The sequence below is a fragment of the Aspergillus sclerotioniger genome (assembly GCF_003184525.1).
Source record: "Aspergillus sclerotioniger CBS 115572 chromosome Unknown BO94scaffold_5, whole genome shotgun sequence".
NCBI lineage: Eukaryota > Fungi > Ascomycota > Eurotiomycetes > Eurotiales > Aspergillaceae > Aspergillus > Aspergillus sclerotioniger.
The window spans coordinates 1,224,495-1,237,712 of NW_020290995.1; the positions used below are offsets into that span (position 1 = coordinate 1,224,495).

At 50.1% G+C, this 13,218-nt stretch overlaps 6 protein-coding genes across 6 annotated transcripts; 2 read left to right on the forward strand and 4 right to left on the reverse strand.

Moving 5' to 3' along the window:
- Nucleotides 1-31: 31 nt before the first annotated feature.
- On the reverse strand, nt 32-693 carry BO94DRAFT_572788 (uncharacterized protein; the record flags this gene model as incomplete). Its single annotated transcript, XM_025614936.1, has 4 exons — nt 32-114; nt 272-331; nt 381-419; nt 471-693. 4 exons carry the CDS (start codon nt 691-693, stop codon nt 32-34), a joined length of 405 nt encoding a protein of 134 aa, XP_025471076.1.
- A 199-nt stretch (nt 694-892) lies between these two features.
- BO94DRAFT_328502 (uncharacterized protein) lies at nt 893-2,063 on the forward strand. Its single transcript, XM_025606956.1, has 2 exons — nt 893-1,581; nt 1,642-2,063. The coding sequence occupies exons 1-2, from the start codon at nt 1,110-1,112 to the stop codon at nt 1,725-1,727; spliced, it is 558 nt and encodes a 185-aa protein (XP_025471077.1). The 5' UTR covers nt 893-1,109; the 3' UTR covers nt 1,728-2,063.
- Nucleotides 2,064-3,164: 1,101 nt separating this feature from the next.
- BO94DRAFT_328346 (uncharacterized protein) lies at nt 3,165-4,525 on the reverse strand. Its single transcript, XM_025606955.1, has one exon. It carries the CDS (start codon nt 4,357-4,359, stop codon nt 3,481-3,483), a length of 879 nt encoding a protein of 292 aa, XP_025471078.1. The 5' UTR covers nt 4,360-4,525; the 3' UTR covers nt 3,165-3,480.
- A 167-nt stretch (nt 4,526-4,692) lies between these two features.
- BO94DRAFT_459168 (ferritin-like domain-containing protein) lies at nt 4,693-6,205 on the reverse strand (the record flags this gene model as incomplete). Its single annotated transcript, XM_025607829.1, has 2 exons — nt 4,693-5,718; nt 5,771-6,205. The coding sequence occupies 2 exons, from the start codon at nt 6,203-6,205 to the stop codon at nt 4,693-4,695; spliced, it is 1,461 nt and encodes a 486-aa protein (XP_025471079.1).
- Nucleotides 6,206-7,291: 1,086 nt separating this feature from the next.
- On the forward strand, nt 7,292-8,390 carry BO94DRAFT_621733 (SDR family NAD(P)-dependent oxidoreductase). Its single transcript, XM_025617015.1, has 2 exons — nt 7,292-7,442; nt 7,499-8,390. Exons 1-2 carry the CDS (start codon nt 7,370-7,372, stop codon nt 8,329-8,331), a joined length of 906 nt encoding a protein of 301 aa, XP_025471080.1. The 5' UTR covers nt 7,292-7,369; the 3' UTR covers nt 8,332-8,390.
- A 40-nt stretch (nt 8,391-8,430) lies between these two features.
- BO94DRAFT_563759 (putative SNF2 family helicase) lies at nt 8,431-13,118 on the reverse strand (the record flags this gene model as incomplete). The annotated part of the gene is made up of 18 exons (XM_025614372.1): nt 8,431-9,037; nt 9,110-9,289; nt 9,345-9,553; nt 9,584-9,908; nt 9,945-10,132; nt 10,172-10,240; nt 10,315-10,510; nt 10,568-10,655; nt 10,708-10,807; nt 10,866-11,023; nt 11,082-11,201; nt 11,250-11,337; nt 11,384-11,468; nt 11,522-11,542; nt 11,595-12,303; nt 12,354-12,458; nt 12,509-12,822; nt 12,861-13,118. The coding sequence occupies 18 exons, from the start codon at nt 13,116-13,118 to the stop codon at nt 8,744-8,746; spliced, it is 3,507 nt and encodes a 1,168-aa protein (XP_025471081.1). The 3' UTR covers nt 8,431-8,743.
- Nucleotides 13,119-13,218: the final 100 nt, after the last annotated feature.

Below are 13,218 nucleotides of genomic sequence, written 5' to 3' on the forward strand. Positions count from 1 at the left end.
TGAATATTTTGTAGGTGTCGCTTATGTTAGTTTAGTTGTTTGTGATGATTGGGTTGGGTTGGGTTGGAATTGGGGTATGGTAGGGGTTATTTACGCGGGCAGATTTATCATTCGCTAGAATATAAATCAAATCCAAGTTCAAAACCAGAAGGGAATAAATAAAGTGAGGAGATGGATGGATGGATCCAAATCGTGAGGGGAGAAGGGAGGGAGGGGGGTGAGGGGTGCCCTATTCACCCCCGATCCTGGTTCTTGGATTGTACCTACTTACTACAGCCTACAGGGTAGGGTAGGTCCGTGTCCCAAGTACCATGTACCATGTACCATGTACCTATCTACCAGTAATAATCCCACCAAGCGAGAAAGTATAACATACTTACAGGTAGAACAGGTAGTCATTATACATAAGCAAATGGGTACTATAGACCAGGATATACCATCCATCCCAGCCATGAACTAACTGGGCTTACCTATCTGCGGGGATGGATTGGACTGGGACTGGGATGGCTGGCTGGGCTGGTTTGGAATGGCGGCGCCGTCGCCGTCGCCGCTGCCGGAGGCGGAGCCTGTAAGGGGTTGGGTTGGGTTGGGTTGATTTGGAAGGGATATACTTACACCGTAGAGTGAGTATTTTACGGAGTAGTTGGGTATGAGTGAAGGTGATGATGGTGGTGATGATGCAGAATGTGTCATGTAGTCGGGGAGAGAATTGGCATGTGGTTTTGGTGGTATGGTGGTGGTGTTTACATTCTACCTACTTTTAGCTGTACCTGTACTGTACTCTGCTGTGGTGACAGATGCAGTACAGGTACATGTACATGACCATGCTACAGCTCGTGTATGTATGTTGATGTAGGTGTACATATTTTTTTTACTATGGAGTAAAAAATCACGGGATAAGAACAAATATTAACAAATATTTGCTATGTGATTCCGACACAGACAGATAGACAGACAGACATCTAACTTCTAAGCGATATGTATAGTTCCCCCACATAAGCTTCCTCCAAGATCATATCAAAAATAAAAACAAAAACAAATTGAACAAAGTTAGTTCTCTCATCCTACGGTAGTAAATAACCAAGGTTGACGAAAAAATTCCTTCATTCATGCAAGGTGATAGAGCTTCTTTGGTATTTGCTTTTTTTTGTTTTCTGTCTGCTGACGATGATGGTTCTTGTGATGGGATCATATTTCGACCGAACCCAGCAGTGGGTTTAAGTTTGGGTTGGATGGGTTGCGATCTTGTGATTAATCTACCTATCTTAACTTTTTTTTCTGATTTTTTTATTCTATTCATTTATTTTATTTATTTATTTGTTGAGCTTGTATATATGACATCTTTTTCCTATTCAGGGCCTCAAACTCCGGAGTCCGATGGCATAGGAATAGGAGATAGTAAGTTCATGACAGCGTGGTTCGTGCTAGGTAGCCGTCGCTTCCTTCCATTTCATTTATCCTCCAATCTCCCTAGCCTAGATACCTACGGAGTAGGCCCACAATCTCTTTTAATCTATTTGCGTACCAGGGTTCGGAAGGACTATTTATCTATCTATCTAGATAGTATCTCCGCTGAGAATGGTACCATCTACTATCTACATACTACTACATACAGAGTGGTATGATTAATATCGATCGCAGTCACAAAGTACCCTCTAATCGCGTCAAATTGCTATTTCTATCCCAAAGAAAAAGAAATCAACATGGTCGGACGGAATCGAGGTTAAGTTGAGCCCAGCCCCAGACTAGTGTCGCAATAGTCGCGATTTAGTCTCCCCCATTTTCTCCTATCTGAACCCTGATCCTGATAGAGAGTGGAGGGATGCTCTGCGCCACAGAGTTGCCACAGCTGATGATGGATCGTGATTGATCAAGGCAAGGCGAATTAATGTGATCATTCTCTACTGTGTATGGGATAACGGATCTGCGTCGGTCTCCTCTTCGGAGAAATGGATGCGGTGACGACACCACGGCCCAACTAGTTCCTTCCAGGCCAGCGCCCTATACTGACTACACTACACTACTGAGACAATCTGAGATTCGAGGTGATCGCGGACAATCAAATTGTTGATGACAGTCCGTTTGCGGAAGGTTACACCCCATCGGCTGTCACTCAGCTGGATCCGTCTCGACTTTTGATCCGGATGCTTTGGCTTTGTCGGATCCCACGGCTTTTTTTCCCGGTCTGCCCAACAGGGTTGTTGCGCGAGTCCAATTCCTGGAATCTGCTACCCCCGACCTGATTGGGAATTATCCGGGTGGCACCGTGGCAGAGCCTCGTTTTGGAGTTCTTGATCCTTCGCTGGGACTGGCACGGGCACTGCACTGCACTGCACTGCACTGGTCTGACATTGGAAAGATTGACATCCGCCCGCTGATCGGCATGTCATCGGGTTGGGGTCCGCCGTCATGCTTTCCCAACAATGCAGGATACAGGATACAGGATACAGAAGATGCTTCTGCACCTTTGTCCATCACGGTGACTGCATCCATCCTCATGTCGTCTCCTCAATCCTCCCCGACAGCCTGCATGTCATGTGACACTACCAGTGACTAGCTGCAGCCAAAGCAGCCACTAGGCCGGGTTTCCTGGACCACCGCTTGTTCGTAGCTGCTCTCTCTCTCTCTCTCTCTCTCTCTCTCGGTAATCTTCTCCCGACCAGCTCCCAGCCTCATGGCCCAGAACCCATGCACCAACGGGCCATCCTACTGCTGCTGCCTGGATCCCAGCCCAAGGGTTGCATAATGGAGTAGACACTAGTCGCAACGGTCTCTCGACTGCATTGCCACGTCGACTACCCCCCAGGAGGGGTAGAAGTTCAATTACACCTTTCGCAATGATGGTCATGGCCCCGACTCGAGGATCTAGCAAAGTATACTTCGTGGGGAGGGGTAGGCGCCGCCCGGGATTCAAGTTAAGCCTGATGATGGAAATTGTTAATTGCAACGATTAAATTTTTTCTTTGTTTCCCTCATTTAACTCTTCCATCTCCACCCAGTCGTGCAGTACGCAGGGGTGTCCCATCTTCACATGTAATTGGAGTCCCATCTAATATGCCCATGGTTGAAGCCCGTCGGGGATCACGGCCCAGCAGCAGAAACTCCTCGGCGATGGTGGTCACCGACTTCTGCGACACACGTGCCGTGATGAAGCAACCGATGTCGCACAACGTCGGCTGCGGCGGGTACCGATGCAAACCTCAACAAATGTGATGGAGTCGGTGGCAGTAGGCATGGCGGTAAACCAGACAATTCTGTATGTGCCTGCAGTGACGTGATGGATTCAATCGGGCAGGACTCTACCCCGACCGGTGATGGCGCATACACCACCGTAACCGAGGCGCCGGCGCAAGTCGAGTCCCAGACCAAAGCATGTTGTGCTAGGATGCAGCTCCTTCCATGCGGCGATAACGACAGCGTCACCTAACGGGCGCGCAATCCGCGCGGTCCGGGCGTTGATCGATAATGCCCCCCAGCGCGTCAGAGTATCCCATACCCCTTCCACCACACCCCCCACGCAAGTGGCCCCAATGCCCCGATGGCGGCGGCTCCGACGGGTACCTCCAACACGCTCCATATCCAGATGGTCCCGACGGCGGGCGCCCCTTTCATCACGGCGTAGTACGGGTCTTCGTTGGTGATGATCATCAGCTTACAGCCAAGCAGGACGGCAAGTGGGAGGAAGATCGAGGTACGTAAGGTCGGCGGGAAGAGCAGCTTGCGAAAGAATGCTAACGTCAGTTTGTCACTGTCCCAGGGGAAAAGCGAGATCGTTTCGGACTTGGCGGTGCTGCCGATGAAGGAGACAATGTGTCCATGAGCGAGGTGGATGAGCAATGTCAGCATCGGAAAGGCGACGAATACGGACTCGCGCACGAGATTCTCCAGTTCGATGGTTTCTGCGTATTGATGGGCGGCGAGGTAAGCGAGAGTCAGATGGAGGGTGGTCAGGGGCATCGAGAGCAGCAGCGTGTCGATGACGGGCGGAATAGGATGGTCGGAGCCTGTTTCCTTCTCCTCAGCTTGCGCCTCGTCATCTGACGATGTTTCTTCCGTGACATCCTGAATTCTCTCCATGTCTGCAAGCTCCGAGGAGTCGAGGCCTGAAATCTTGCCGGTCGCAGGATCCATGGTCACCAGCCGGGTCCCTGGACCCAGGCCAGACTCGCCAACAGGAGTATTTCCTTGACCCAGAAGCTCATTTTGTCTCTCAGAAATTATATCCACCAAGGTCTTTCCTTTGGGTTTCGACGAAGGATTCGGGCGCGCGAGGGGGACCGAGGAGGGATCAAACGTGTCGCTCGGGGCAGTCGCTGCAGCTGCAGCTCGTCGCTGTTTTCGGTTTCTGGGCCCTTCCATATTGTAAGTCTTGTAGATGGGTGTAGCTGTCTTGTTGCGAGGAAGGTGATGGTTCGCGCTGAAATGGGGAGGGAGGAGCTGCTTTGCACTGTGGGAGCGCTCAGGTGTCCACTTGGAAATGATGTATCACCGCCGGACTTAAGCGGCGTTAACCGTCATGTGCCCACTACAAAACTGCATTGTCGCTACCAACCGGTTCAAAAATACTACCATTACAAACTTCCTTCATATTATTATAATGTCGTAGGCGTCCCTTAATTCTTCCTTAATCCAGATTGCCCCCTCAAATATCAGATGTGGACGCTTTCAAATGGAACCCTGCCTTCATCTCGCTTATCCAGACTGGTAGAGAGCCGGCCCAGCAACTACATGAGGGTTCAACATGGTGATGTTGAACGGGGTCACATAGAGGTTGGTGTCTGTAATGGCAATGAACATGGTGCCATTGACGGCGGGATCACCGGCGTAGGTTTCGACATCGGGCTGAATGGTCGACCCTGCCCTCGAGCCATTGAGATTCAACTCGGAGTAGGTCACGTTCAGCTGCGTCACCCAGGCCACATACTTGGGCTCTCCAGCATTCGTCGAGGTGACATAGCTGTTGTTGGGTCCAACTGGTCGCCCGGGCGCTTCCCAGGACAGGTAAACCTCCCGGCCTGGGTACGACAAGGGGTTCGTGCGGTTGTGGGTGATTGCGGGCGAACAATCAACACCAGCAGTGTTGGAGTTCAGGCAGGTTTGGGAGCTCGGAACAGCCGTGCTATTCAGCACGTTCGTGCCATTGCTGATAGTCTCCCTCCATGCCTCAGCGCCGTTGATCCGGACCGGGTTCGGCTGGTTCAGGATAGACAGCGCAGGGAAGTTCTGCCACGCCAGGCGCGTCTGGTCCTCCGGGCAGGAGCTGATATAGGGGGCAAGCAGCGTCCAGGCCCATGATTGTGGGACACCGACCTCAAACCATACCGGCATCGGGAAGAGGCCTTCGAATTGCCGGAAAATCATTTGCTGGCGAGCTTCCGTGGTAATCGACAACGTCAGAAGCGTGGCTGCTTCGCGGGAGTCCAGATGAGACAGGAATCCATAGACACCAGCCTCTCCGAAACGGGTAAGCTTCTGGCAGAAATCCAGGAACTCCTGAACGGTAGTGTAAGGGTATATGTAGTTGCACTGCCTGGGGGCCTGGGCACCCAAAATATTGGTCAACATGGTCGCATGGCCGACTTCTTGATCCGCCATGAACTCGATCAGAAAACGATCCTCCGCTGTCAACCCAGCAGCCTCAAAATCCTGTGCAGAGAAGCGAGCCAGTCCATCGTGGAAAAGGTCGAGCTCGATGTACTCTTGGTACAACGCGAGAGCCTGGTGAATTGTTAGCAAAAGCACAGGGAAAGAGTCAAGGAAGAGAACCTACCAAAGACTCGTAATCAAAGTCACTCTTGGCATTGTAAACAGGAGTCTCTCCATTTGTTCCAACACCTCCGGCTGGTATGTAAGGACCGGGCTCGGGATTATGGAGTTGTCCATCACTGGGATACGTGGTAGCCGACGGGTTGATCCCCAAGGGAGAAATACCCGGACCGATAGGGGTTGCGATGAGGGCCCCGGTTGTGGTCGGCACTCCAGTGTATGGAGTATGGGCTTGGGTGGTGGAATATGTCACCACAGGCGGGGCAGTGGCATTCGCAGGCGCGGTGGCCGTGGCCGGGACTGTAGCATTGGCGGTTGCGATGCCAGGCCCAACGCTTGTCGTATTGGCAGCCGCCCGAACAATGTTGAGGCGGGGATGTGCCAGAGTCAAGGGCAGGGATCCCAGGGAGCTCAACAGAAGAAGCCGGTATGAAGCCATTCTGATCAACGGGTATAGTCCAGAAAGCTAAACACCCACAGTGTGTTGGGATTCGGAAGCAGACAGGCACCCGGCAGGTACATAAATACGTTGCAGCCAGCACATCGTGTTCGTCATGCCACAGCCTATCTGTGACGCAATTGATATATCGTCATATTCGATGCCGGGATCCTGTTTGTACTCGACGAAACAAAAGGGCTTTGAGGGACTCCGGATGCGCGTGGATGTAACCTCCCAACAACCACAACCCTGGCGGAAGGCGACGGAAGTGTGAGATATAATGGAAGACTCATTGCTAGCCCCACCATGTCAATTTCTTGCAGAGGCAGGTTATCTTCAGTTCAGCCACAGTCCCTGAAGCTTGCTTGGAAATGATCGATACGGTCATCAGTTCCAGCCACGCCGAGTGGCTTTCAAGGATCCAGTGGAACAACGGCCAAGGAGCTGCTATGCATGATTCAGAGTAATGGTAGATTATCATCAGATAACTCGAAATTCCGGGAGCTGTAGCCTATCATCTTTGCAGACACCGGATCCGACAGGTAAATACTATGGATGCATCCCTGGATATTCTGCGGATGTCAGGCCAAAAGCGCATACCCGAGACAACTGTACTCACGAAGCATAAGAACCACTTCACTGGTATCACTAGATTGTTGGGACATCCGACATCCGGAGCCCTGTAATTGTGACGTCGGGCAAGTTGCCCTGGGCGGAAATGATCTCCCACGGATTCAGAATCCGACAAGACAGTTGCACCGGAGGAATGTGCTGAATCCCTTGTCCCTGGGGGTGATGTTCGAACACGGCCTGACAATGTCAGGTAGCATCTAACGCGTCGCATCTTTTGTGCTACAGCGAATTTCAGCAGAAATACAAAAGCCCGATCGCGAGATCTGCAGCAAGAACAAGCTGCTCGCAGGGATGCTCAGCAAGTGTGCAACACTGGCGTGGGTGGCAGAGACGGAGAAGAGAAAAAGGCAGCAGATGCCCGGTATCGGTTGATCTGCGCCGCGTGCCCCGCGTGGGGACGCCGGAACAAGCAAGTCGCATGGTCAATCCTCACAAAGTGCCTTGTCCCTATCTCCCCGTCTTCTTTGCGCCTATGCGATTATTCGGAACTGTCACTCCTGCAAACAAGCAAGAAACACCTGACAGGACACCATGTCGCATCTCCAAGCGTCGCAGCTCTTCTCGGTCGATGGGTTGGTGGTCATCGTAACCGGCGGTGGCAGTGGTATGTTTCACCATGTCTGGCACCTCGACCCCATAACTGACGATAGCCATCGATAGGTTTGGGTCGGACAATGGCCCTCACTCTCGCTGAAAACGGTGCCTCCAAGGTCTTCATCCTGGGTCGCCGCGAGGAAGCTTTGCAAGAGACAGCGGCCCTAAGCAAGAAAGACTCGATCATTCCAGTCAAAGCCGATATCACATCGAAAGAATCCCTTCAAGCAGCCTATGACACAATTGCCGAACAGACAGATCATGTCAATCTGCTCATAGCCAACAGCGGTGTCCTAGGCGACATCATGCGTCCTCCTGGACCAAAGCCGGATGGGTCGATCCCAAGTCTTTCTGAAGTTCGTGACCATTTGTGGTCCTTCCCCACGGAAGAGTTCTCCAGTGTCATGGATATCAATGTCACGGGGACTTACTATACCGTTCTGGCGTTTCTGCCCTTGCTCGATGCAGCGAATAAAAGAAGGCCGGCGCCTGTGAAGAACCAGCCCGCTGCGCCCACGGCACAGGTTATCATCACCAGCTCCATCGCTGCCTACAATCGACGCGTGGCGTTCAACTTCGCATATAATCTCTCCAAGGCGGCGACGAATCATTTGATCAAGATCCTGTCCACGACTCTGACGCCGTACCATATTCGTGTCAACGGAACCGCCCCGGGTTTGTACCTGTCTGAGATGACAACGTCAAGTTTCGGATCCGAAGACTCGGGTGTCTCGGATGGATCCTTCCCCAGCGAAATGGTGCCGCTGACTCGAGCTGGCAGCGATCAAGAGTTCGCGGGGATGGTTCTTTGGATGGCCAGTGCTTCTGGGGCCTTTATCAATGGGAATATCACAGTGACCGATGGAGGCCGATTGAGCACGGTGCCGTGCACTTATTAGATAACTAGCATTAGAAAGTATGGGAAGCGCATCTCATAGACATGTATAGAAACTCGAATTACTGTTCAAGATTAGTTGTCGAAGACCCGTGCTTGATGTAGTGTGCTTCATTGGACTGAGTCATTATCAAGGTAGACCCTGTGATACGTTAAATGGTCAGATATTTGCCCCCGAGCTCAAGCAGTATACTTAAGAATAATGTAGATGGGACCATTGGGATGTGAAACTGCAGCATGAAAATCAAATGAAATCATATCCTGGAGAGCTCGCCCTATTTTCCCGCCATAACCACTGCCGAGCATGCAAAATAGCAGAAAGCAAAATCCAGTTCAAAGCATGCCTTTAGACTAGAGAGACAACGATGCAAATATCGATATAGAACACAGAAAGCCAAAAGAATTGTGTCGCTCGTTCAGAAAATACCGAACGAGGGTCGAAACCCAGTGTTCTTCTTTACGTCCCTTGATGATGTCTTCGCTTGAAGGTGGAACACTCCATTAGAGTCCTTCTCGACATGTGCAAACATCCGAAGAAGGTCTTCGATTGTATCCCGGTCCTTCAAAACATCTTCGCCCATCGTGCTGGTAATTCCCGCTGTCTTCCGTGTCTGCAGGTCGAGAAGATAATCGTCGATAGAGCTCTCAACAATGAGCTTGACGAACTGCACTGTACTTTCTTGTCCAATTCTGAACAATCGGCAGAAGGCCTGGCACGAGCACTGTTAGCATAAGGGACATGCATAATTATTCCGTCATGTCAGCAGGCATAGAGTACATACCTGCTCCTGAATAGCTTCATTCCACCACAGGTCGACAAGAATGCACTTGTTGGCTGCGGATAGGTCAAGACCTATACCTCCTGCCTTCAGACTGGCGACCAGAATCCTCACTTCACCCTCTTTGTCGCTGAAAATTCTCATGCTCTCTTCGCGAGCTGCTAGATGCATTTTACCAGTCAACTGTATATCGTTAGCTGATCCCGGCTCTTGCATATTTGAAAGTTTGATTGCTCACGCAGGCAAATGGCCATCCTTCCATTTTACACATAGCAGCCAGGATCCGGACAAAGTCCAAGAATTGAGTAAAGATCACTACCTTGCTTGAGGTGTCCTCTGCAAGCCACCCAGCAAGGATCTCGCGTATCATCGTGAGTTTAGCACTCGGCATGTGCGGGGTGCATGCCTTAATCCAGTCTGTATCCTCGTCAGCATCCCCCTCTTCGTCTGACTCGGTCTACTCTGCGGTAATCCGACGCATGCTGCTTCCAGGTCCTTTCTTTGTCGTCTTTGCTTTCGCCGGTTTCTTTCCCTTGTGGTTTGCTGCCGACGGCGTGGGCGTTGCAGACTGCGCCTGCTTGAGCATCTGTTCTTCAAAGTAAGCGGCCTCCTCTATTGGTTCGAGGCAACGTTGGCAGATAGGTATTCCAAGCGCTGTGCTCTTGTCAGTCAGTAAGGAGTAGTAACGCTCCTCACAATACAAGTGCTTGCATGATGTGATCACAGGGTTCACGGGTACAAATTCGCATGTCGGGCAATTGGTCCTTTCCAGTCTTTCATCCCAGTTTTCATTCTCATGAAGCTCGCACATGAATTAATGGAAATTATTTGCCAATACCACCTTGTCTCCACGAAGCTCTTCGAGACATTGACCGAAATCTTCATTCTCACGGTCATTAAGCACCGTTGTGTTCCTTCGCACTGAGACGATCTTCAAGACTATTCTCTGATCATCTCGATCCCCAGTTTCCTTGGCAATTCTGGAAAGTTTCTTTATCAGATATCCCTCTGACAGCAACCTCTTGACTATGCGCTGTGTTGTGAGGAGATGGCTGCAAAACATGCGCAGCATCAAAATCATCGACAGGAAACATCTGTATTGGGCCAGATTAGGCTGGCCCGAACGTGCACAACCTGCATTAACGTCAGATATTTTTCGCTCAATAATCAGAGGGGGTGGGTGGCTCAAAAGAAAACACCTCGCGTACCGTTAATGTTTTCTATGAACAACTCTGATATCGCGTTGTAGAGTTCTCTTTCGATACTGCAAAATTTCACTCGGACTGTTATTTCGCCGACATCAGGTAGCTTGATAACTGGCAATGAGAAGAGCCGGCTTTTGTGGGTCCGACGAAACAAGAAAGATCGCAGCAAATTCACGAGACGTCCATGGCCATGCTCGTCCTATAGTAGAATATTAGCAAATGTTGATTGATAAGGGTGGATTGCTGAATGACGCACACTACAAAAGCTTTTCATGAAGTGACCTACGTCCCCAATTCGTGGAACACTAAGAAAGTCGAAAAGTGGATATAATTCTTCCAGATAGCTTCGAACATTATATTAGCAAATGTCTCATGTCGGAAGCCAGATAGCCTCACTTGTGCACCGGAGTACCACTTATAATCCACTTATAATGGCCGGTCAGAGCGCGAACAGCAATGGATACTGACGAAAGGTGATTTTTAATGATGTGGCCCTCTGCAGGTTGACGGTCAGTTTGGATTACTGCCATGAAATCAGAGAGAATCCTTTTTACCGTCAAGGATAATCCGGTGGAACTTGATTTGATGTAGTGGGCCAACTTCCGTCTCGTAAGATTCATCCCACCACTCCTTGATCTTGTCGTCGCTCATCGCATTGTCTGGAACTTTTATCCGTGGATAGGACCTCCTGACCTCATCGTAGGTTGTGATTCTGGAAGCTGTGTTAGCACGCAGTATTTTCAAATCATAAACAATTGCTAGTTACATACATAACGTCATATCTCTCAAGACTCCCCACTGTATCGAGAGTCTCCAGTCGCGAATTCGCTTTGTATATGAGGACTTCTCCTATAGCCTTTCTGTCGCAATGTTTTGTAATTTGGACTTTCCTGTACAAATGAGACAGGGATTGAGCAAACAGCGTTGGGTAAGCATACCAGTGAGTGACTAGTTGTGAGGGAACAATAATGAGCGTTGTTCTCACAGGGTCCTCCGGATCAGGTGGCTTTCCATCTACAATATTTGCTAGAGCCAGGTTAGAGACACTATTTATTTCCCTGTGTGCACTTACCAAGGGCTTGGATTGTTTTCCCGAACCCCATTATATCACTTAATAGTCCACCAAAAGGTCCCTCTGGTGAGTTCTCGCGGTCACGCTGCTTCATTTAGCTGCGAGGCTCTTCCGAATCTCAATATGCACGTTGCTTACCATGAAAGCTGCCCCTAAGAGCTACTCTATCCGTTAGCTTCCATCATGGATACTGGGTCATCAAGTCACGGACCTGATAATGATACAAGCTTGTATTGAGGCCCTTGAGCTTCCATCCAAGTTTTCCATCACTCCTTGCAGGGCTTGTGAACTTCTTAGTTGCTATGAGGACCTTCTTCTTGTCGGATTTAGCCTCGTCTTGATCCGCACTAGGAATGCTAGCAACAAGTCTTGTGAGTGCTTTCATCTTATCCTTGTCAACGGAATCAGGTATCGCGGCCAGTGAAGCATTTTCATGGGCGTCTGGGATAACCGTTGATGCAAGAAGGGCTTCTAGATACTGCTTTGCTTCTAAGTTCACTCGGTTCGACCTTTTCTTGGGCGTGGGTTTAAAGTCAAAGCCTTCTGCCTTGCGTTTTCGAGATCTCTTCGGGGGCAGCTCCCTTTTCGTCTTACTCCCAAGAGCAAAGTCCAGACCAAATGACTTGCTTTTTCTTTTTTCCTCAGCCGAGATCCTGTTACTCCGTCTTATCTTTGGCCGAGGCTTGTCATTAAGCTTATCAGAGCTTCCGGTTTCTTGCTCAGCGGGAGGCTGCCTGGAAGTGGAGGCATCTGGCTCGTCCAAGTCGGAGTAGCTGAATTCGACCTGTTTCTCCAAAGCCTTTCTGTTGTCGACCCTAATCTTGCGGGCATGTTCCTGTTGTTTTGCTGCTTCGTAGCATATCTCATCTTTTATGGATACTTTATCAAGTCCCTTGTACCAGCGCTCAACAGCATGGAACCTGGGGTGGTTAGCTAGCATCACACCGATGTGAACTAACCTCAGACTTACATTGCTTTTGACATGTCCGCTCGTGCGCTTCTTTCGAGTTCCTCTTCAGGCCACTCTGGGGGGCATTCTTGGTCTTCAGTGTCATCTGGAATTCCGGGAAATTGACTGCAGGAGTTTCTTCATCCCCAATGGATGAAGATGAAGATGATATTGACTGAACCGAAGGAGATCTAGACGGTCCTTGGTTTTCACCATCATTGACGAGGACCGTTACTCTTCCCTTTCCCGTTTGCGATGCGTTGGGATCTGGGTGAGGTAGGCCTTGCGACGGCGATTGGATAGGGAACGTTTCATTGAAGTCCTGGAGCATAAGGGCCATTTGTTGATCAGTCAGAGACGGTAGTTCATCTGAGAGGGGCTGATTCAAGGTCAGATAGTCTGATCCAGGAACAAACAAGCCATCCTCGCCATTTATATGCGCCGCGGTTGCTTGATTATTCTCCGGTAAAGGTACTACGGGTGATGAGGTCTCAATATGTTCTCCTAATAGCAGTCAGTGAGCATTACCCGTAAAGGCCGTTGGCTATTTGCATATGGGATCTCAGTTTGGTTCATCTGAAGAGCCAGGCGACTCAATGCGAATGCCTCTTTGTGTCCTGTAGCCTCTCTGCGCTGATTAATTGAATCTAAAAGCATTTCGCCCACGTCTAAGCTGTCTAGTTCGAGGGAAGATTCTCGCCTATGATGCACCTGTACGTCCAAAGGGGTTGTGGTCTGATTCACAGGTCCCTCTAGCGGCCCCGTAGTCTCACGAGGGGTTTCCATGGTCGATAAACTGTTCGCGTAAGGAGGATCAAAGCTACCTGAGAAAGAAAAGCCTGGTGTAGAGGGATACAGAAAGGGTGGCTGTTAGTTAGGAAGGAAG